The sequence below is a fragment of the Rhinatrema bivittatum genome, chromosome 14 (genome assembly GCF_901001135.1).
Source record: "Rhinatrema bivittatum chromosome 14, aRhiBiv1.1, whole genome shotgun sequence".
Classification (NCBI taxonomy): Eukaryota; Metazoa; Chordata; class Amphibia; order Gymnophiona; family Rhinatrematidae; genus Rhinatrema; species Rhinatrema bivittatum.
Genome location: NC_042628.1, coordinates 26,775,337 through 26,798,484, shown reverse-complemented (window position 1 = coordinate 26,798,484; position 23,148 = coordinate 26,775,337). Strand labels below are relative to the sequence as shown.

Sequence of the window (23,148 nt, the reverse complement as noted above, 5' to 3'; positions counted from 1 at the left end):
GTTCTGCATATCCTGCTGTGATTATTTTGTGTGTTTATTCATAGTAACATTTTCGTCTATCTAGATTCCTAAGTCCTGGACTTGATCAAAGGGTGTGATATTAAAAAATCCTCAGTCTATAAACCTAGGTAAAACTATGGAGGAGTTTCTCCTTAAACAGATGACTTCAGGTTTTATTTTGTATTTAGTGTTAGTTTTAGATTAGAGAGTTCTTGCTATATTGCCTTCATGTGTTTTGAGAGTGTTGATGCTGTATTTTCAAATGATGAATCAAAAGGAATGTAGAACTGAATGTCGTCAGTGTATAGGAAGAAGGTTAATAATAGATCCGTCAGTAATTTACATAAGTGGGTGATGTCAGGTGTTTCGTGCAGCCACTACCACATGAGCCTCCTCAGTTACTTCCTAAGCTGTGCTTCAACTCTAGGGGAGAAGATTGGGAATGTGTGGCTGGTTTGTCCTACTGTCCAGGGAGAACATCTCTTGTAGGTAAGCAACTTTGCTTTCTCCATGGACAAGCAGGACAAACTCATCCACACAAGGGGGTTGGGGGGGGGGGGGCCCGCCTCCAAAGCTGAGCATTGCAATGAAAGTCCTGAAACTTTTTTTTTTTTTTAAACCCAATAAAAAGAACAGAAGGAGAGTTGAAACTTTAGTTAAATAGGTTTCTAGCACTGCCCTGCCACTGAATATTATTTGGCCATCTCTTAAAGTTAGTCAGATAAGTTTATAGGAAAATTGGTTCTTACGTGCTAATTTTTTGGACCAATCCAGATGAGCGAGTTTTTCATCTCAACCAGCAGATTGAGATAGAGAAACAAATCTTCACTGTACCATTGTACTTAAGCCAGTGTGCCATCTGCAATCACGCAGTATGAGCAGTACCCAAGCAAATGAGTAAAACTAAAAGGAACGTGCATTTGTTGGTTGATTTGTTTCATTGGTACGCTCATATCTCATGAATAAAGAATAGGCACGCAAAACTAATGGGCAATGCATATGGATGGCTGACTACATTTGCACATATCTATTTTGTGCATCTACTCTCCATTTGTGAAATATGTGCGTACCACCGAAACAAATGAAACGAATCGACCAACAAATGTACATCTCTAGTAACTAACCCCCCCCCCCTCCCAACTTTACAATGAGCTGGAGGAAAAACAACCTCCAGACTGCAGAACTGTAAAACTTCTATCACAATATATACACCAAAAACAGCAGTCTTCAGAATAAATTCAGGGAGTGACTCTGGATTGAGGTGTGGGGCTTAAGTAATGAAAATTAGCAGGTAAGAACTAATTTTTTTTTTCCTCTTCATCCCTCAGATCAGTCCAGACGAGCGAGATGTACCCAAGATCCCTTAAACTGGATGGGAATCTGACAGATCCGCTCGCAACACACTATCACCAAAACCAGCTGATTCTGGAGCCGAAACCTATGCAACAAAGACCAAGTTGTCATCCAACAGATATCCTGCAGCTCAACCAACTGACACTCAGTCCAGGATGCAGCCTGTGTCCTACTTGAATGAGCTCACAGACCCTCTGGGTCTGTAAGCCCTTTGTTTATATAAGCCGAACAAATAGCCTCCATCAACTAACAAGAAACAAATCACCTTTGACACCTTCTCTCTCTTGCCACATCCAGCAAACCGCACAAACAAGTGATCTGTTCTTCGAAATCTATTGGTGACTTTCTAGAATCTCAAGAGAATACAACGTGGATCTAAAAAATGAAGTTTTTGGGCCTGAAGAACTGACATCTCCAAATTTCTAAAGGCCACCATTCCACTGACTGGCTCAGATGAAAAGTGGAAACCACCTTCAGCAAAAAGGAAGGAACAGTGCAAAGTCACCCGTCACCCCTCCCCCACCAAGAATTAGAGGAAAGTATCCTTACACAACAAAGCTCGTAACTCAGAAATGTCTTGCCAAACAGCCACCAAAAAGACAGTCTTTAACATGAGATTCTTTAACGACCTCTTCAAAGGCTCAAAAGGCGCCTTTCACAAGGCCTGCAATACCAAGTTAATAGTCCATGGGGAAATACCAGTTTCATTAGAGGTGTTTCACGTCCCTGAATAACCAAATTATGTTTGAGTGAGACACTAGGGAGGAATTATCCACCTATCCTGTGTAACAAGCTAAGGCTGCCACTTTAACCCGGAGGGAATTCAAGGCCAGACCTTTCTGGAGCCCTCTCTGCAAAAAGGAGAGAATGTGAGAAATAGATGCCTGCATAAACGCTACCCCCTGCTCGAAACACAACTCCTCAAACACCATCCAGATCTCTCCGAAGCCACCAGTATCACCTGCTCACGATGATCCTCTATTCTTCGCAGAACCCTGCCAATCAGTGGCTAAGATGGAAACATATATAGCAGACTCCTGTTCAGCCAAAACCAGGAGAGAACAGATTTTCCGCCCCCCTAACTTTCGTCTGACTGAAGAATCTTCAAGCTTTGGCGTTTGCCTCAAATGCCATTAGAGCCATCTGAGGAACATCCCATCTCGAACAAATTAGATATCACTTCATTTGACAATTCCCACTCTCCAGGATCCAGCGTGTGCCTACTGAGAATAATTGGCCTAAAGTTTTCCATTCCAGCTAAATGCGATGCCAACAGAACCAATAAATTCTTCTCAGCATAGCGAAACAACTCCTGGGTCTCTAGAGACACCACCTGAGTCCTGGAGCCTCCCTGGCGGTTAATATAAGCCACCACTATTGCACTGTTTAACAGCACTCACGGCTTGACCACGGACTAAAAGGCAAAATGGCAGTAATGTCAACTGAATCACCCTGGTTTCAAGCTGATTAATAGACCAAGATGCTTCTGCTGATGACTGGTGCTCCTGTACAGACTGATTCTGGCAAATAGCTCTCCATCAAATCAGACTGGCCTCCATGGTCTCCACCATCCAAATCTGGGGTCTCCAATCCTACCTCTTTCTCCAAGTTGTCCCATAACAGCCACCAGACCTTGACCTGGCATCCCCAAGAATAGGTAGACTATGCCTGTAATCCTCTGATAGAGGATTCCATTGTGACAGAAGCAAAGGAAGCATGCAACCTTTTGAGAATTCAGCTGGGTGAATACAGGCCCAACTACTTCATGAAACAAACAGAATATATACCCTGTCCATCCCCCATCCCCCCCAAACACATAAAAACAAAAGTCCAGAACTTCTGCCTCTAGGCCCAGAAGACACCTTATGCAGATTGGACTGCAGCCTCCTTAACATCTGAAGACCTAAGACACTGACTAAGCAAATCCCACATGACAGACCAAATCCCAAGACTGGGCCCATCTCCTCCCCTGAGGAACTAGAGCTCTTTGAAAAAGTCAAATTTTCCTCCATAATGAAGCAGCTTTCCCAGATCAAAAAATCTGTGCTTTGTGGAATCTCTGTCTACCAGGGTAGGACTTACGCTTTCCATTAGGGTTAATCTTCCAGCAACTTGCGAACCCTGGATTTCTTCAGGATGTTTATAAACCTTCCCAAACCTCCTCTCAAGAGAAGCTTAATTGTGAATTTGGGGTACCAACCAGGCAACCAGCTGCATAACAAGGGAAGTGTACAGGATAAAACCATGGCAACTACAGTTCTAGTAGTTGAATCACGGAGTAAACCATAGAAAGCATCTGCTATAAGGGGCAAGGGCTGGCGTTTCCGACAAGCTGGACACTGGTATTTGCTGTGCTCAAATAAAAATACTCCTGTGCCATAAGGCTATTATAACAGCTACTCTGGAGTCCTAAAGTAAACTTCTAGAAATGTGTCCTCAACCTTCCGCTACATCCTTTAGAACAACACTATGCACCACAAGGTTCTATATCTTGTGACTGAGATCCCCACAATATCCACCTGAAACCCAATCACAGGCTCCTCCTCAGAAAAAGGATATGACCTAGGTATAGTCCAATCAGCTTTTAGCCCATCCCTCGGAATGACCCATCCTTTACTGAGCATGGCTAAAGCTGGCCTACAGCAGGATCACCTTCCTCAGTCTTGGGAAGTTCATCCTTCTTCCTAGGTCTCTGCCCAGTGCTTGTGAAAACACCCAGGAGGCTCTTCCTGCAAATCCTCCCTGGAAACTATTTCTTACTTCAATATTAGGCCACGTTTTTCTTTTTGAGGCCACCCCAATAAACATCCCTGGAGCCCTAGAAACATGTGCAATGCAGGAATAAAGGACTTCTAATAATACAGCTCCAACCTTCCTTTAAAGCAGAACTCCCTTCTGCCTTACAAAAAAAAAAAAAACTCCTCCAGACCTTCTCTTTCTCAAGCGGAGAAGACTCAAAATTGTCACCACTCCCTTTCCAGTCAGCTCTTTCAGAGAACATACAAACAGCAAAACTCTGGCCCTCATGTAACTCGTGGCTCGTCTAACATAGGCATCGTGAGGCATGTGCCCACGTAGTCCTGGTACAAGCAGCACAAACCTTCGCCCCTACTCAATCAGGAGTACATCATCTCCAACATCCAACATCAGACTGCAGGTTTTGCACCTTTACCACTTACTGGAGACAGAATACTGGATGACTGCAGGTGGCACACTAGCTTAAGCACCATAGTATAGAGATGCTTTGGATCTGTCTCCATCTGCTGATTGGGATGAAAAACCCACTCAGCTGGACTGATCTAGGGGATGAAGACATACTGGATAATTTTTAAGACACCCATTCCAGCCAACCAGAGTTAGCTAGGTAAGTTATCCAGCTAACACTGAATATCTGAGTTAGCTCGATAATCTATCCAACTAACTCATTTCCTCCCAGTTACACCCCCGGAATGCCTCTAACTTATCTAGCTAAATTTTAACAGGCTAACTTATCTGGCTAGAATTTAGCTGGATAAATGCCCAAATCTTCATTTAGCCAGATAACTTCCAAGTTATCCAAATAAATACTTTTGAATATGGACCTTTATATTGTCACAACTGATGAGCGGCATCCGTTTGCCAAGTTACCTGTAAACAGATTTGACAAAGAAAAAAGAAAAAAAAAAAAAAAAAGGTGGACACTACCCTAAATCACAAATTTTTGGGTTGTGGGATGGGGAGGGGGGAGGAGGAAGCTTAAGACGACTGCTCTTAATTACAGAGGTATGTGTGTTTACAACAAAAAATCTTTGGGAAACCAGTCTTAAGTTAGATCAGAAATCACCCAAACAAAAAAACTTTCCTTAATTAGGAACTTATTTACTACCTAACACCTTATGTAACCACAGAAAAAATACTTACTTAGTTTAGATTCCCTGATGTAAACCAACATGTAAGCATTTGTACAATGCCGCACAGATAAGTCATCGTCATGGCCTCCATAATTATGTTCAATTGCTTCTTCTTTTGTACATCTTGACACAACATCATCATCAAATTTACACCACTGGAAGGGAAATATAAACAATTTGGGAGCAATAATACATTGCATATTAATTCTAGCTGCTTCACTTAAAAGTAGTACCCCATATCAGCTAAACCTTTTTGGGGTCACAAGTGGAATCTGCCGAGCAACTACAACCAATCCAAAAAACTGCCAATATCTGGATTGGTTTTTAGGTGAGCTGCAATTAGTCTTTAGGGTAGGGAAAGTGGCAAGATAGCAAAAGTGAACAAACAAGAAAGGTGTGCTACCAGACTGAGGTAAATGGTTTTATTAGTCTACCAAGGAGAGTTAATGTGCTTTTTTGTTGCTATTTTATCATTTTAATTTTACAAGTCTGTCTGTTTTGACTGTACTATTTTACTTTTATTTTATGTTTAACACATTTTATTGCATGTAATTTATGCCGTAATCCACCGAGAACTATTGCTTCTGGATTGGTAGAATATAAGCACTTTTAAATAAAGATGTTGCTGTAGCTCAGCAGTATTCTTCAGCCTCTGTACCCTGGACCGGGCATACAAAAGGGTCACCAACCTCCAAGCCTGTCCGACTCAACCAAGCAGGGTAGGGATCCCTTTCTAGGAACCCCAACCCCTGGCAGTAAGGCTCAAAACTAGAAAAAGAAAAGTCACGGAGAAAAACCCCCCCAAAAACTGCAGGTTCATGCATCAGCCACCATCTGCTGGAGACAGAGAAATACTGAGGAACTGCAGGTGGCATCAGGGTACTTGAAGCAGTGTCAGTTTTACTTTCTCTGTCTCCATCTGCTGGCATGGATGAATAAACCCAGGAGTCTAGACTGATCTGGGTACATACAGGGAAAAGCGATTTTAAATAAAGATATTGCTATAGCTCAGCAGTATTCTTCAGGTCGGAGCCAAAAGATTTTAGGTTTAAATCTTGAGATTCTCAGTTACAAACATAAGAAATTGCCATGCTGGGTCAGCCCAAGGGTCCATCAAGCCCAGCATCCTGTTTCCAACAGAGGCCAAACCAGGCCACAAGAACCTGGCAATTACCCAAGCACTAAGAAGATCCCATGCTACTGATGCAATTAATAGCAGTGGCTATTCCCTAAGTAAACTTGATTAATAGCCGTTAATGGACTTCTCCTCCAAGAACCTATCCAAACCTTTTTTGAACCCAGCTGCACTAACCACATCCTCTGGCAACAAATTCCAGAGCTTTATTGTGCATTGAGTGTAAAAGAATTTTCTCCGATTAGTCTTAAATGTGCTACTTGCTAAGTTCATGGAATGCCTCCTATCCTTCTATCATTTGAAAGTGTAAATAACAGAGTCATATCTACTCGTTCAAGACCTCTCATGATCTTAAAGACCTCTATCATATCCCCCCTCAGCCATCTCTTCTCCAAGCTGAACAGCCCTAACCTCTTCAGCCTTTCCTCATAGGGGAGCTGTTCCATCTCCTTTATCATTTTGGTTGCCCTTCTCTGTACCTTCTCCATCTCAACTATATCTTTTTAGAGATGCGGCGACCAGAATTGTACACAGTACAAGCTTGCAGTTTCTTTAAAAGAGAAGACCAATGTAGTATTGAATGCACAAAACCTATCATAAGAAAATATCTGATCTTATTTTATAGAACATGAAACCTAACCAAAACACAACCCCAGCAGGTCTGACCACAGGTAGGAAGATAGTTGCAATGGGGTTTGCTGAACCCAAGAGCCTCCTGGATACAATACTTCACGTATCTCACCTTTGAAATAGGAAGCATAGTGAGGAACCTCTCCCACATACTTCCATAAGGTGCTGGTGGACAGGCACTACTTCAAAAGCAGGATAGGAGAAAAATTCCAGGAGACTTAATGCTAGCCTGTGGCAGACAATTGATGGGTTTTCTGAAGAATTCTCCTCTTCAGTCTCTTAATCATCAGACTCATAATGACAGATCCCAAGATTTCTCAGTCAATATCAAAATTTGACTACAGTTCTGAAGCAAGTGTCCTGGCAGTCTTGCTCCAACGGCTGCTCCCGAGACTGCTGTGGCCTTGCAGTCAAAACATTGATGAGCAATAGGAGAGGTTTCCCTCTCCGAATGACTCACACTGCATGGACAACACTGGCACCAAAGAGTGGTGAGCCAACCTCAACCAAAGGCTAGCTCATTGAGTGCCAGGGCGTGGGTTTCAAGAATCAGCTCTATTGGCATCACAGTTAGAACCAAGGCAATCTGCAACATCTCAACCTGGTACGGGTGCCAAGAGGGGGCCTTGAAGATCCTCTAATCCAAATCCTGCTCAAAAGTTGCTAATGCTAGTAACTGGGGCGATACAAGGTAAGGAGGCATCATCTTGACTGACCAGAGGGAAGGAATCTATGGTTATAGCATGGACATCTAGACACAAGACAGAGCAGTGATGTTGAAAAACAAAGCTTATAAGAGCTGAAAAAACCTGAATTAAGAGGGGCTACTGGGGGGACACAGGAGGCGCATGAGAAAGCATTTTGAACTAAAAAACGTGAAACAGCTAAAATAAGTGAGAATTATGACTGAACATCAAGAGTAGATTAAAAAACAGTGATGTAGCTAGGTAGGAATATTGATGAATGCTCAGAAAAGCCTCCTAAGCTTTTCTGCATCGGCAACATTGGATGATGTTACCAGCTTGTATGGCTGATCTTCCAATTTGTCAACCAAGAAATAGAAGTATTTGTATACTTTGCTTGAAGATTTTTACATAGAGGTATAATGTTGCTGCACTGCTGCTGAGTTGTTACTGCATGATGGAAACCTTACTCTTGTCACATGCTGATAAACAGAACCTCACAGCACTTGTGTCATGTCTACATACCAGTATATTAACACAGACTGAGGAAGGAGATGCAGCAGAAAAGATCCTGGAGGGAGAAGGCATGATGGGAGTAGTTCTCTTAAAATAGACATTGGTCCATTGATGCAACAGATGGCATAGTGCCCTATAATCGGGGTAGGCAACTCTGGTCCTTGAATGTCTCAAACAGGTCTGGTTTTCAAGATATCTCATACATACTCCCTATGACTATTTGCATGTACTGCCTCTATTATATACAAATATCTCTCCTGTGCGTTAGCTTTCTACCCCTGTCATATGTGGGGCAGTAATGGAGCGATAATGGAACTTCACTTTTACCAACGTTTCCAAAAATGCTAACATTGGCACATTCATTAATAACATCTACTAAGAATAACGCTTCAGAAGTCCAGTTCTAAAGAAAATATTATGGATGCCTTCAAAAAACAGGAGGATTCTGGGTGTAGTTAGAATATAGGAAGCTCGGTACTCCATACAATAGTTTATAACTAAACATCCCTAACACCACCTAAAAGTTATTAGAGCAAGAACCTTTTTTGGTTCACAATTTATATTTCAAATTATCATGAGATTTACTTCAGCCATTGAGACACTTACACCTCTGAAGCCAAATGCCTTCAAAATTATCCAAAATAATCCTTGGTTCCACAAAAGTCTCTGACTATTCAAACAAACAATCTTGACAACTTCAATGGGCTTGGCGTAAACAAAAAACATTCCAAAAACCAGCTCTGCAAAGAACACTCCAAAAAGTACAAAGCGGCCATCCATCAAGCAAGAAAGTTCCAGTTTAGAAATGTAGTCTAACAAACCACCAGAATAAAATCTTTGAACTTGTGGGAAACAGCCACTATTGTAGAAAACTTTGCTCAATTCTTGACAGAAAAAAATCCAAAAAATTAAATCTTCCCTAGATGCCCTTCCCTCAACTTCACCGATCATGGCGCTACATCTCCCAGATACCACCTGTCATCAAACCTCAGCCAAAATATCTCCTCTGACTTCAGGAAAGTCACCACACAAGAGACTGAGAAAATCCTCCAAAGAATCTATCAATCCACAAGCCCACTTGATCCCATTCTAAGATTCATCTGCTGCCTGAAGCAAAAAACTTAAACTCCCCCGCCCCCCCCCCCCCCCGGATGACAACTATTGTAAATGCCACCCTCTCTCAAAACACCTTCAACTCAATAAAAAGTGCAAACCGATTTTGAAGAAACCTGGGTCAGATCAAAAAATATTAGACAACTATAGCCCAGTTGTAGTCTCCCTTTCTTATCTAAGCTAATAGAAAATGTAGTTCATCTCAAACTCCTTGACCACCTTGAGAAAAATGACATTTTGCACTGTCAACAATCTGGCTTTAGGAAAGGCCATGGAACTGAATCTGTTTTACTGGCCATCACTAACAGCATTCACTTGTATGCTGATCAAGGTGGCAATTCCCTCATCTTGCTAAATCTCTCTGCCATCAGCACAATTGACCATCAACTCCTGATCCAGCCATTACTGACATCTACATTGTTGGTTCTGCCCTAAACTAGTTTGAATCCTCTCTAACAAAACCCAGTCTGTTACTTGGGCCAATAAACCCTCAATTCCTCAAGCTCTCAAATGTGGAGTCCCCCAAGACTCTATCCTCTCCCCAATTCTCTAATATTTACATCCATCCAATATGCGATCTCTTTCAGACCTTCAACCACGAGTGTCATCTTTATGATCACATTCAACTCTTGATCAAAATCAGAGCAGACAAATCACCCACCACTTCAAATCTTAATTGTCTTATGTCAGTGGCACAATGGCTCAATAATCGGAAACTCAAACCCTTCTAAATCAGAATTTCTCTAAGATTAGCCATCAAGTGCATCCCTTATGGTCTCCACCATATCTATTAGACACTCCATTACAGCCCAAAGAAATAGCATGAATATTAGGGGACCTACTTGATCAAAACAACAATATGGAAATGTACAACTCCATACTAATAAAAAGCTTCATTTATGTAGCTATGTCAGATCCTCCAACGACGAAACTATCTAGACAAATAATCTAGCTATAGTAATCCATGCACTAATCACCAGCAGAATAGACTACTGTAATTCTTTATTAAACGGCATCTTCCTACACAGTTCAAAACACTTTCAGCTCCTATATAACACAGCAATAAGGATCCTGGTACGAGCAAAAGTATGACCACATAAAACCTATTCTCTCTTGACTCTACCAAGAGACAGCAGGATCAAGTTCAAGATACTGCTTTGTCTACAAGTGCATGTACAAAAAGGCCCCAGAATATATCTTGCAATTCCTTTTCCCTTTTGCCTCCAAGACAGAACTCAGATCTTCCCAACTGGTTCTATTTTCCACCCCGACTCTAGCCTCTGTTAGACTGTCCTGCACCATACTTCGGGCCTTTAGCTGGTATGCCCCAAAAATCTGTAACCTGCTTCCATTATCCCTATGCTTGGAGCCCAACTATCTCACCTTTAGAGAAAAAAAATAAAGCAAAAGCATGTTTTTTTTAGCCAAGCCATCCCAAAAGAAATTTCCTGTCCACAGAAGTATTCCTATTTCTACAGCAGCAACACAGAGTAACTTAAGAATCTGTCTTTAAATATATAGATGCACAACAAATATTCGGTTGACATAATACTATAATACTATTGTAACTTACTTTAAATTTATTGTAATCCACTTTGAGATCATTCATGATAAAAAAAAAAAGTGAAATATCAAATGTCAGTAATAAAATAATCATCCATGAGGGTGGTTCCAGGCACACACCCTTCAAATAATTTTGACACGGCATCCACAAAGAGGCTTTTTCACTGGGGCTGAAAGAGAAGATGACATTCATAAGACTGAGGCATGCACAGAGAGAAATGAAGACGGGGGGGGGGGGGGGGGGAGAAGAGGAGGGGATCACATGTGAGCTCTGGCCCGCAGATCCATAATGGCCACCATAGAACCTAACAGTTGAAGATAGTCTCAAGCTCTGGGGGCTTCCTGAACAGAGAAGTTCCGTACCAGACATACAAACTTGGCTATCCACTCAGAAGTAAAAAATATTCTGTTTCTCTTCATATTGAAATGAGTTCCCAGATACTCAAAAGACTGGGAAGAGAGGAGTTTGCTCTTTGCAAAACTGATTACTCAGCCCACACCTTTTAAAACCTGGACTGCCCTCCTGGATTGCTTTGAGCCCTTCCTGATAAGATTTGGTCCTGATTAGCCAATTGTCCAGACAAGGATGAACTATAAATTCCCTCTTTTCTTAAAAAGGCTGCTATAACCACCGTAATCTTGGTGAAAGTCCATGGTGACGTGGCCAATCCAAAAGGAAGTACCCTAAACTGATACTGCTCCTCCAGAATGCAAAAACAGAGACATCTTTGATAGTCTTCCCGAATAGGAACATGGAAGTAAGTTTCTGATAGGTCCAGAGATGAGAGGAAGTCGCCCTTTTGAACACCGAGAGAAGGTTTCCATCCTAAAATGAGAAAGGTAAAAACTGTGGTTCATTCTTTGAATAGAGGATATTCCTAAAAGTCCCATCTTTTAGGGGGACAAAATGTAAATCTACAGTTCTAACACTAAACGTTCAAAGAAGAAACTGACAAAATGAGGAAAATAGAAAAAAAAACTGAAAGATGCAGCTGCAAAGGTTTACAACAGGTATGGACACCTGTTTAAAAATACCATCTTAGAAGTGCAATCCAGATGTATTCTGTACATTAAGAAAGGAGGAAGGAAAGCCATACAATTACCGGCAGGGTTAAAAGGCGCGGTGAAAGAGGTGGTTTTAGCCAAAAAAAAAAAAAAGTGTCCTTCAAAAATTGGAAGAAGGATCCATATGAAGTAAATAGGAAAAAGCATTAAGCATTGTCATGTTAAATGTAAAACACTGATAAGACAGGCTAAGAAAGAAGGGCCCAAAACTGAAAGTGTTCCTCTAGGATCATGAACCGCAGGAAGCACTGGTCCTCCGATCAGATGGCTATGTGTAGATATGTCTCTGTCAAGTCAAGAGACACCAAGAACTTCCCCTTGCACACTGCAGTTATGACTGACCTCACAAGTCTCCATGCAGAAATGAGGAACCTTGAAATCTGCATTTACCTTCTTTAAATCCCAAATCAGTCAAATCAACCCCTTCTTTTTTGGCATCACAAAATAAATGGAAAAATTCCTGCTCTTTGTTTGCCTCAAGAAACTGGACCATAGCCTCCAGACTCCACAAGCGGTCCACTATCCCTTGAACAGCTATCTGCTTGGCATGGAGAGCACAAGGGGAAAACTATGTAAGCTTCTCGGACTGGTCGAGCAAATTCTAACGCATAGACATCTTATCACACAGAGGACCCACCGGTCCATAGTAACTTTGGCCCACTCCTCATAAAAAAGCTTGACACCCTATAACGGCCAGAACAGAAGAGGGGACAGACCTTGCATCACTGCCCCAGTTCCCTGACCAGGATTGTCTCGGGATGGCTTGCTCCCACCCCGAAAGGACTATCTCCAGATCTGTGTCTCTGCCTGAACCTTGCCTCTGCGACCCCAAAGCTTTATTTTGGTAAAATCTTATTGTCCTGAAAGCATGCAAGAGCGGGAACAAATCTCCTGCTCTTTGGTTTGTCCTCTGGTAGCTTATACTCCTTGGACTCCCCCAGATGCTTCATCATCTACTCCAAGTCTTCTCCAAACAAGAGCATGCCCTTGAATGGAAGGGCACCCAACTGAGATTTGGACCAAATATTCACCAAGCAGTTTCGTAGCCAAAGCAACCTCTTAGCCAACACCGCAGACATCATTATTCTGGAAGAGGACCTGATCAGGCCATATAAGGTATTTGCCCCGTACGCAACTTCTGCTTCCAAAAGCTCCACCTATCCACTGCAGCCACCGAAGTAGCCAGAGTCTCTTGCAACTGCTGGACCCAGCGCACGCATTCCTCTGTATAAAACTTCTGCAAATTGCAGCCCTCATGACCGAGGCAGAGATCTCAAAAATCTTTTTGAGGTGGATCTCCAACTTCAGATCCTGCACATCTCTCAATGCAGCTTATCCAGCCACCAGAATAGCAGTCTTCTTGGTTACTGCAGACACAAAAGCATGTACCTTTGGAAGAGCCAAAAGCTCCAAAGTCTCTTCCAGTAACATATATAGCTTTGACATCGCTCTGTCAATTTTCACACTAGACTCAGGAGTGTCCCATTCCCAAACCACCAGCTTCTTCACAGACTTATCAAAAGGGAAAACTTTTGCTGGTCCTCTCAAGCTGTCCAATGCAGGGTCTGCTCCCTCCAAGTCTGATTCCTCTTGGGAGACCTTGATCCCGAACTCCTTAAGAACATACGAAATCAAAGGCCAGAGCTCTCCTTATGAAAGAGGCATACTACCTTAGGATTATCCTCCTCGGCTACTGGAACATTTGTCTGGTCCTTTGCCCAGGTCCACCACATACAACACTGACCGCACTCCAGAAGACTCCTCTGCTACTCCATTGGAATCCTCTGACTCATCAGTGTCCCTCCCAGGACTATCCAGCTGAGTGGATCGACCCAAAAATTGTCGAAGGCTTGATGAGCATTTCCATTTTTTTTTAACATTTCAAGACTCTAAAAAGCAGCCAAGAACCACTGGCGGACAGAGACTGGGGCTGAGAGCTAACATCCTCGGCTGCCTTTTTTTTTTTTTTTTTTTTTAAAGTAAAATAAGCTTTGTGCATAAGCAAAAGAAATCGGCAGAAAACTCACAGGAATCCCCTGAATCCTGAGTTCTAGAGGCTCCTCCTCAGTGTCAGTCGTCTGCACCTCCCCAGAGCCGGCTACTGCCGGTAATAGTTAAGGGGAATCCCATGCCTCCCCCGCTGGCACTGCTAGGTAATCCATTCCCACACTGATGGGGAAAGCCTCAGTGGTAGACCCCATTACCCATGGGGCTCATTTAGCCTTAAGTCTAGCGCTGGGCACCCCTGAAGTCCCTTAGTCACCAGAGATGCAATCAGAACACAAGGCAGCCTGATTCAGCTGTGTCCGCGAGGCCTCACACCAACAGCACTGCCTGCTGTGCATCGTTATCACGTGACCCAAGTAGCACACTGCTACTGTCACCCCAAACACCCGAAAAGACTCCCGGGTGACCAGCTCTGCAGCTGTGTTCCCTCTCACAAAACAGTAGTGTTACGATTTTCTTTTTTTTTTTTTTAGAACAAACTTTAATGCTGCACAAAACGTTATCAATAGCCCCTGGTAGAAGAAGAGAACAGAAATTCAATACTTTTCTGCTCAGACTGGATACTAAATACAGAGCTTCCAGGACAAACTGTGCTTCCATGAGAGCTGAGGGATCTGGACCACATATATACCCCCACAGAATCTAGGACTGAGCTGCCATCAAGAGTCACCAACCTCCTGCTTATCCATCTCAAACCAGGAGGGATGGCCCCAATAGGACCTAACAACCCACTGGGAGCAACTGGAGATCTAACTTTTTTCCCTTTATTTCAGACTGCAGATTTTATACCACCACCATTTGCTGGAGACAGAGACATACTGAGGGGCTGCAGGTAGCACACTAGTCTATATGACAGTGGCAGTAAAACTGTCACCATCTGCTGGTAGGGAAGGAAAACCCAGGAGTCTGGACTGATCTAGAGTATGAACAGGAATCTAGGTTTTTCTTCTCTGAGTGCTTCACTTTGCATTTGTCCACATAATATGTCATCTGCCAGTCTTACAAGGTTCTCTAACAATTTCTCAAAATCCTCTTCTGATTTAACAATGTTGAATAATTTTTTCATCTGCAAATTTGATAGTCTCACTTGATCCTAGAACAGATCCCTGGAATATTCCACTATTCATATTTCTCCACTGAGAAAATTGACCATTATAGATACACAATGCAAGGTTCTACATTAAGAGTCACCACTCAAGAAAAGGATCTAGGCGTCAGCATGGATATGTTGAAATCATCTGCTCAGTATATGGTGGTAGCCAAGAAAGCAAATAGAATGTTAGGAATTAAGAAAGGAATGGAGAATAAAACAAATCTACATAATATCTCTATATTGCTCCATACTGCAACCACATCTTGAGTATTGAGTGCAATTCTGGTAACTATCTCAGAAATCAAATGATTGCACACAAATTGACTGTTTGCTCTTTCAAAAAGTACAAAGACTAGGGGACATGAAATGAAGTTACTAAGTAGCACATTTAGAACAAATACGAAAAAATATTTTTTCGCTCCTTGCATAATTAAGCTTTGGAATTCTTTGCCAGAGGACGTGGTGAAAGCTGTTAGTGTTGCTGGGTTTAAAAAAGGTCCTGGAGGAAAGGCACATAAACCATTAAGGTGGACTTGGGAAATCCACTGCTTACCCCTAAAACAGCATGGAATTTATTTACCTTTTGGGATCCTGCCAGGTACTTGTGACCTGGACTGGCCACTGTTGGAAACAAGATACTAGGCTTGATTGACCTTTGGTCTGATCCAGTATGGTAAATCTTATATTCTTAAGTTTATTTTTATAACTTTAGGTCTACTCCTTGGCTGACCTAAAGTTATCTGGCTACCTTAGCCAGTTAATGCTGAAAATCAGTGTTATTTGGCTATCTTAGCTGGATGATGGCACTCCACACCATCATTTATTCAACTAAGTACCAAACTTAGCCAGACAAATGCAATGAATATGAACCTCTAAGATTTCATGAATGAAAATATTTCACAAAAATTTAAAAAAATCTGCCAAGCAGCTTCTCTATTTTAGATGGATATTCAGATGACAATCAGGAGGAATAAAAAGTAAGAGATAACAGTTTTTGAATACTGACAGCCTGCAGCAATGCTTACCTTACCATCTCCTTTGGGATTTAAATAAACTACATAGTGCCCACCATGGTTATCTCCACTATGCACCAGCACTGCATGAAGGATATAGTTGGCTGGATCTTTCTGGTCTTGTTTTTGTAGAAATTCATCCAGTGGTAGCTGCTCAGGAAATTCAAACCTAATGTTAAAAAAGTGCAAACTTTATTTTTACTTGAACATTAAGATCTAAAAGAAAAGTATGCTATAAATTCATTTTTATGTAACAAGTTCAATTTGAGTGCTAGTAAGATGGGAATTTTAAAATAGCCAACATATGGTATGTGCAATAAAGACAGCCAAAGTTAGGCAACAGAATTGGCTATGCTAAACCGGTTGCTGATGAAAGCTACAGTTTGCCTATTTTGATGTGTGGCTCACAGTGACCATAAAAGTTTTAAATTGTCATTAAAAAGGTAAAAAAGAAAATTAATCTTATTCAATCCATAAAGGTTTTACTAAATATAATTTATCTTCTATAGATTTTCAAATTCACATTTTACCCACCTAGGCTACATCCTCCAAATAAAAAAAATAAAAAAAGAACTGGTACCCACAACTCTGGAGCAGGAGGGAAGAAAGGGCCCTGTCATCCCTCAATAGTGACACCTACCAGCTGGCTCAATGACACACCTATGCTGGGTTCTGAAAGGCAGGGTTTCTTAAGCCAGACCTGAAGTATCCCTAACTAGTCTATTTTTTTTTTTTTTTAGGATATCCACAATGAATATGCATGAGACAGATTTGCATTTAATGGAGGTAGTACATTTACAGCTCTCATATGCATATTCACGGAGGATACCATGAAAAAAAACTCCAGGACCAGCTTGAGAAACGCTTCGGTAAGACTGGGGCGGGCAACTCTGATCCTGAAGGGCCCCTTCCCTAGTCAAGTTAACTGCAATGAATATACAAGAAATTGATCTGCATGAAACTCATTTATATTAAGGATATCCTGAGAACTCAATCAGTTAGGGGCCTGGCAGGACCAGAGTTGCCAACCCCTAATAAGAAACCTCGGTTCATGCCTCTTGGATCGTCTATGGGAAGGGTTTAAAGAAATGAGGGGAAATCACTGGATAGCAGCAAATGAAGGCTCATGAAGCCATAACCCTAGAGGGCTAGCTCTAATTGAGCTGAAAGCAAGCTATAAGTTAAAAAAAAGAAAATGAACTTGTATAACCTAGTATACTAAAATGTAAATTAAGCCAAAATGGTACTATTTTTAGTACCAGTTGCTGTTTACATACACTACTCTGTCCTCCATTTGGACAAGAATGGAAAGTACAAATATGCAAAAAATATGCCAAAAAAAGCAAAAAAATGCTCAATCTCTGAGCATATGACTGAATTATAACAGCAGAGTTTGGATCAACTTCTAAAATGATCATACTCCTGAAATTGTCAAAGAAATAAATTTGAAGCAAGACCATAGACAGATTCCAGAACAGAAACTTCCCCTTGACTGTGCAAAGCATGAAAAATCTCCATCACAAAATCACAAATGTATTCTCTCACTTTTTTCTTTATACTATTAAATACTTAATACAAAAAAAAGAAACTAGCAAGAAATTTTTACAAAAATGTCCACATTTCATGAGGGAGGTAACCAATCGCATATAATATAATATTACAACTATAGAACTAATAAATCCACCATACAATAGATCAGATCTTTGAGACTTATCAGAAATAGAAGATTGTAAATGCCCTGGATCTAAAAAAATATTTATTCCCTGAAATGTTACTAAGCACTTACAGGGGAATTATAGAAAAAAAAAAAGTTGCTTTAAGGAAGAGAACTTGTTTCATTTGCAAAAAAAAAAAAAAAAAAAGACATCCTTTTTGCTTGTGTCTCCCTGGAGACATTTATTTATCGAGTTTTATATACCGCCATTTGGTTTTGCCATCATAATGGTTTACAATTTTCGATCAGAGCAAAAGGATTCAAATGGGGAGTACAAGGTCATGAATATAGTCAGGGAAACATGGCTATAGCCAGGTGAAAGTACGGGTGGGTACAGGTACAGTTGGGTAAAAATTAAGACAGGTAACGGTACACAGCAAGGTAACAATTGGTAGCAGATAATTAAGTGGGGAGGTTATGTTTACAGTTAGCAAAATTAAGTGTTCAGGTAGTTATATTGTCTGAGGGATGTGGTTCTGTTTTTGCCTGGTGGAGGACTGTTTTGGTGTGGCTGTTGTGTTGACCTTGGGTGTCTTTGTATGCCTTGGTGAACAGCCAGGTTTTTAGATCTTTCTTGAATGTTTTTAGGTTGGGTTGCATCCTTAGTTCGATCGGAAGTGCGTTCCATATTTTGGGGCTGGCCATGGAGAAAGCTCTATCTCGGATTATTGTGAGTTGTGTTGTGCGGACGGAGGGGATTTTCAGGAGGCCTTTGTTCTTAGGTTTCATTGTTGTTGCTTGCGTGGGTTGATGTTTATGGCTGTCCAGTTTGAATGCTCATTATGTATTAGTTTGTGTGTGATGGTTAGTGTCTTGTATTCGATTCGGAATTTTATAGGGAGCCAGTGTAGTGATATGAGGACAGGTGTTATATGTTCTTGTTGGAATTCTGGCAGCTGTGTTTGGAAAGGTCTGTACTTTTTACCACAAAACAAGAAATCTTTATATTTAAAATAGTGCTGCGATACAAGATCTCTATTTCAAAGGAAAAAGATACTACCAAAGTTGCCCTAAATGTAATAACCATCTTGAAGGGTAAAAACAGAAGAAATAGATGCCAGATGTCCTTTAAAAGTGTTTATTATGGTGGAGACATGTTAAAATGCCAGACTCTGGCAGAGTTTCGCCACGCCTCAAGTGGCTGCCTCAGGGGCTTGCAGTTCTGAGTTTGGACTTAAATTGTTCGTAAACCAGTCTTATCTGAGGTGCATTAATGCTGGTGAAACATCCACAGTGGGGGCATCTCTTTAATTATATAGCCCGATCTTGTTTATAAAACAGTTTTTCGTTCTTACTGTAGGAATCCCTTAGATCTCCGTGTAAAATAGATAGTACATTTGTTCACGGCGAAAACTGTCTCCACTTGTTTAAACAAAAGGGGCAAGCCCGCACTAGTTTTGCAGGGATTGACCAACACAGAAGGGACTGCCGCAAGCTAAGGGCATCTGGACTGATCAGTAGTACTACAGGAACGAAAATTAACAGGTAAGAACTAATTTTCCTTTCCCTATACGTAACCGGATCAGTCCAGACTGCGGGATGTACCAAAGCTTCCCTAAACTGGGTGGGACCGAGACAGTCCCGCTCGAAGCACTTGCCGCCCAAAGGAACCAAAAACCGGAGCTTGCACATCCAGATGGTACTGTCGAGCAAAAGTATGCAAGGACGTCCATGTGGCGGCCCTGCAAATTTCCTGCGGAGAGACCGATTGATTCTCCGCCCAGGAAGTAGCTTGAGAATGTAGCAAATGAGCCTTTAGGCCCTCGGGAACCGCTCGACCTTGGCAAAGATAGGCAGAGGAGATTGCTTCTTTCAACCACCGCGCAATAGTGGTCTTAGAAGCCAGCTTACCCCGATTGGGCCCACTCCAGAGGACAAAAAGATGGTCTGAGACCCGAAAGTCATTGGTAACCTGGAGATAGCGAAGTAGAACTAGTTTGACATCCAGCTTACGGAGATCGCCCCCAGTCGTACCCGCAATCTCCTCTGGGGAAAACGCAGGGAGTTCTACAGACTGGTTGACATGGAAGTTGGAAACAACCTTTGGCAAGAAGGAAGGGACCGTCTTGAGGGATACCCGAGAATCGGAAAAGCGCAAAAAAGGTTCCCGACAGGACAACGCTTGGAGCTCGGAAATCCGTCGAGCGGAGGAGATAGAGACCAGAAAGAGTCTTGAGCGTAAGATCTTTTAATGTAGCGTGACAGAGAGGTTCGATCGAAGCAGCACAGAGGGCCCGAAGAACCAGGGTAAGACTCCACGACGGGCAAGTGGGGCGGGAAGGTGGCCATAAGTGTTTGACGCCTTTCAAGAATCGAATCACGTCCGGGTGGCCCGCTAAGGGTTGACCTTCTACCCGACCCAGGAGGGAGCCGAGAGCGGAGACTGGCACGCGCAGAGAACTGAAGGAAAGGCCCTTGGAAAAACCCTTCTGAAGGAAAGAAAGGACCAATGAGACCGGGGCGGAGTGAGCTGGGACACCCGACTCTGCACAAACAGATTAAAACACCTTCCAGATACGCACGTAAGCCAGAGAAGTCGACTGTTTCTGGGCCCACAGCAAGGTGGAGAGGACCTCCTCCTTATAGTCCTTACGCCTCAGGCGTCGCCGTTCAAAAGCCAGGCCGCTATACAGAAGCGATCGGCCTGGTCGAAAAATACAGGCCCCTGCCGAAGAAGCAGAGGAAGGTGGCCTAGTCGCAGAGGTCCGTCCGTCGCTAGATTGACTAGATCCGCGAACCGCGGCCACTCGGCTGCTGCCAGAACCAAGGGTCCCCGGTGGAGCTCTATTCTTTTGAGAACTTTTCCCGCCAGGGGCCACCGGGGGAGGGGGGGGGGGACGGGACGGACACACACACACGTACAGAAGGATGTCCGCCGGCCAAGGGAGAGCCAGAGCGTCTACGCCCTCCGAGCCGTGCTCCCTCCAGCGGCTGAAGAACTGATTTGCCTTGGCATTGCGCAAGGTCGCCATGAGGTCCAGGTGGGGGGGACCCCACCTGTCGACAATAAGATCCAAGGCCGCATCCGAGAGCTCCCACTGCACCGGATCGAGCGATTGACGACTGAGGAAAATCGGCCTGAATATTTTCCTTGCCTGCAATGTGGGAGGCCGCCAGGCACTACAGATGTCGTTCCGCCCATGTGAAGAGACTGCTGGCTTCTAGGGCCACCAGGGGACTGTGGGTGCCCCCTTGGCGATTGATGTAAGCCACGGTGGTGGAGTTGTCGGACAGTACCCTGACTGCTTTGCCTCGGATCAGGGGGAGAAACTCCTGAAGAGCCAAGCATACCGCCCAAGTCTCCAACCGATTGATGTGCCAGCGAGACTGAATTGGCGACCAGATCCCCTGAGTGGACTGGGAGAGACAGACCGCACCCCAGCCCGAAAGACTGGCATCCTTGGTTACTATCGTCCACTATGGAGCTTGGAGAGGCATTCCCTGAAGGAGATGAGGGAGCGACAGCCACCACTGCAAGTCGGCGAGTGTAGAGTCCAAGAATGGGAGGACTATTTATTTATTTGTTTAGCATTTTTTATATACCGAGGTATAGCAGAGTTGCCTTCACTCCGGTTTACATACAAAACAACATGTTACATTGAACGATGTTTGAAATTTAAAAATTTCAAAAATTAACAATAATGAGCAAAGACATAACAAGGAGAATGAGTATAACAGGGAAAACACAGGGTGGAAACCCTGAGTAGGTGAACAGAGATATCTGGGAACACTGAAAACAAAGGACATCTGCATCATGAAACAGGGAGATTGATTGAGGGGGATATTGAAAGATAGCAGGCTATGTTAATATACTATAAGTCATTGAGTGCAGTCTTTAAAAGATTGGCTGAGTAGCCAGGATTTTAGGTCTTTTTTGAAGGATTTTAAGTTTTCTTGATTGGTGAGGAAATGAGGTAATGAATTCCAAAGTTTTGGGCCAATAATGGAAAGGGTTCTGTTTCTGGTGGAGGATAATTTGGCCTGTGGAAGTGAGGGAATCACTAGTTGGATTTTACTAGTAGTTCTTGTTGTTCGTTGAGAGCAATGTACATGAATGATGTCATCAAAGGTGGAGTAATCTGCTTTGTATATTGAAAATATATGTGAAACTGTTCCAACACTGGCTGCCAACAGGATAGCAAAGCTTTCTGTAATGGATGCATATGAGCAAAAACCCAGGGGACTAGGTCGGTGGTGGAAGTCATGGATCCCAAACCTGCAGGTAGTCCCAGGCCATTGGGAGAGGCAGCGAAATCAGATTCTGAATCTGGTCGATCAGCTTGAGAGCCCGCGCACGAGGCAAGAAGACCTTGCCCACTCGGGTGTCGAAGTGGGCTCCCAGGAACTCTAACTCCTGGGAGGACTGAAGGTTGCTCTTGGAGAAATTCACTATCCACCCGAGAGAAGGACTAACACGTGGATCCACCACTTGACGGCAAAGAGCCGCCGACTTTGCTCTGATGAGCCAGTCGTCCAGGTAAGGGTGGACAAGAATGCCTTCCCGGCGAAGGGCCACCACCACCAAGACCTTGGTAAAGGTACGAGATGCGGTCGCGAGGCCAAAAGGGAGCGCCCGAAACTTGAAGTCCCGGTTGAGGATGTGGAAGTGAAGATAATTCTGGCAATCACTGTGAATCAGAATATGGAAGTAAGCCTCTGTCAAATCAAGCGAGGCGAGGAACTCTCCGGGGCGAACCGCCGCGATGACCGGGTCCATATCCTTAGGCAAAGAGCCCATAAGGGTATCCCGGGGGGCCCCTCCAACCCCAATTCCTGGAAGACAAAGGGGATGAGGGGCTCCAACTCCTCCCTGTGGAACATATGGAGGACTCTGGGATCGTCCCCCTCCAGGGGAAGGGTACCCTCTGTATCCAGGACAGCGGCGGGATCCGGGAGTACCGGGTCCACCGGGGGGCACCCCTGGGACCACCCGCACCCGAAGCGACCCCTGGGACTCCGCAGCCGGGCCAGCCATCAACGGCACGGAGCGAGGAATTTTTGCCAGGGGGGGGGGGCCATCCTCCTCCTCCTGCAGGCTAGGTAAATAGGATTTGTGCAGGAGGGCAAATTCTGTGGAAGAACGGGCCCTGGATTTCCAGGGGGGGCCTCTGCCCCAGGCAGCTCCGAAAACGGAGTCGCTGAAAAATCCAAGATGGCCACCGTTCCCGGGCTTTGCCGACCCGGGAACAGTCTGGCCATGCTTTGGGGACTCGATCCCCGGTCTAAATTTGCCTGCCCTGCCGAGGAGAGGCCTTCCCTACCCGGCAGGCAGGCTGAGCAGAGGCCCCCTCGCGAAAATCGCGATGAGGGCTTGCCACAGGAGAGGCAGGCTGCCTGCCGCGGCATCCGCACTGAGAAGAAAAAAGGCTGAAG

At 43.5% G+C, this 23,148-nt stretch overlaps 1 protein-coding gene across 3 annotated transcripts in view; it reads right to left on the bottom strand.

The window, feature by feature from the left end:
• The window catches only part of USP7 (ubiquitin specific peptidase 7), a 216,274-nt gene that overhangs the window by 102,822 nt on the left and 90,304 nt on the right, over positions 1-23,148 (bottom strand). For all 3 annotated transcript variants that reach the window (XM_029577287.1, XM_029577286.1, XM_029577288.1), the window contains exons 13-14: positions 16,074-16,230; positions 5,254-5,398 (exon numbers count right to left, since the gene is read on the bottom strand). In XM_029577287.1, the coding sequence (XP_029433147.1) occupies positions 5,254-5,398; positions 16,074-16,230 (302 nt within the window). The remainder of the gene's footprint in view (positions 1-5,253; positions 5,399-16,073; positions 16,231-23,148) is intronic.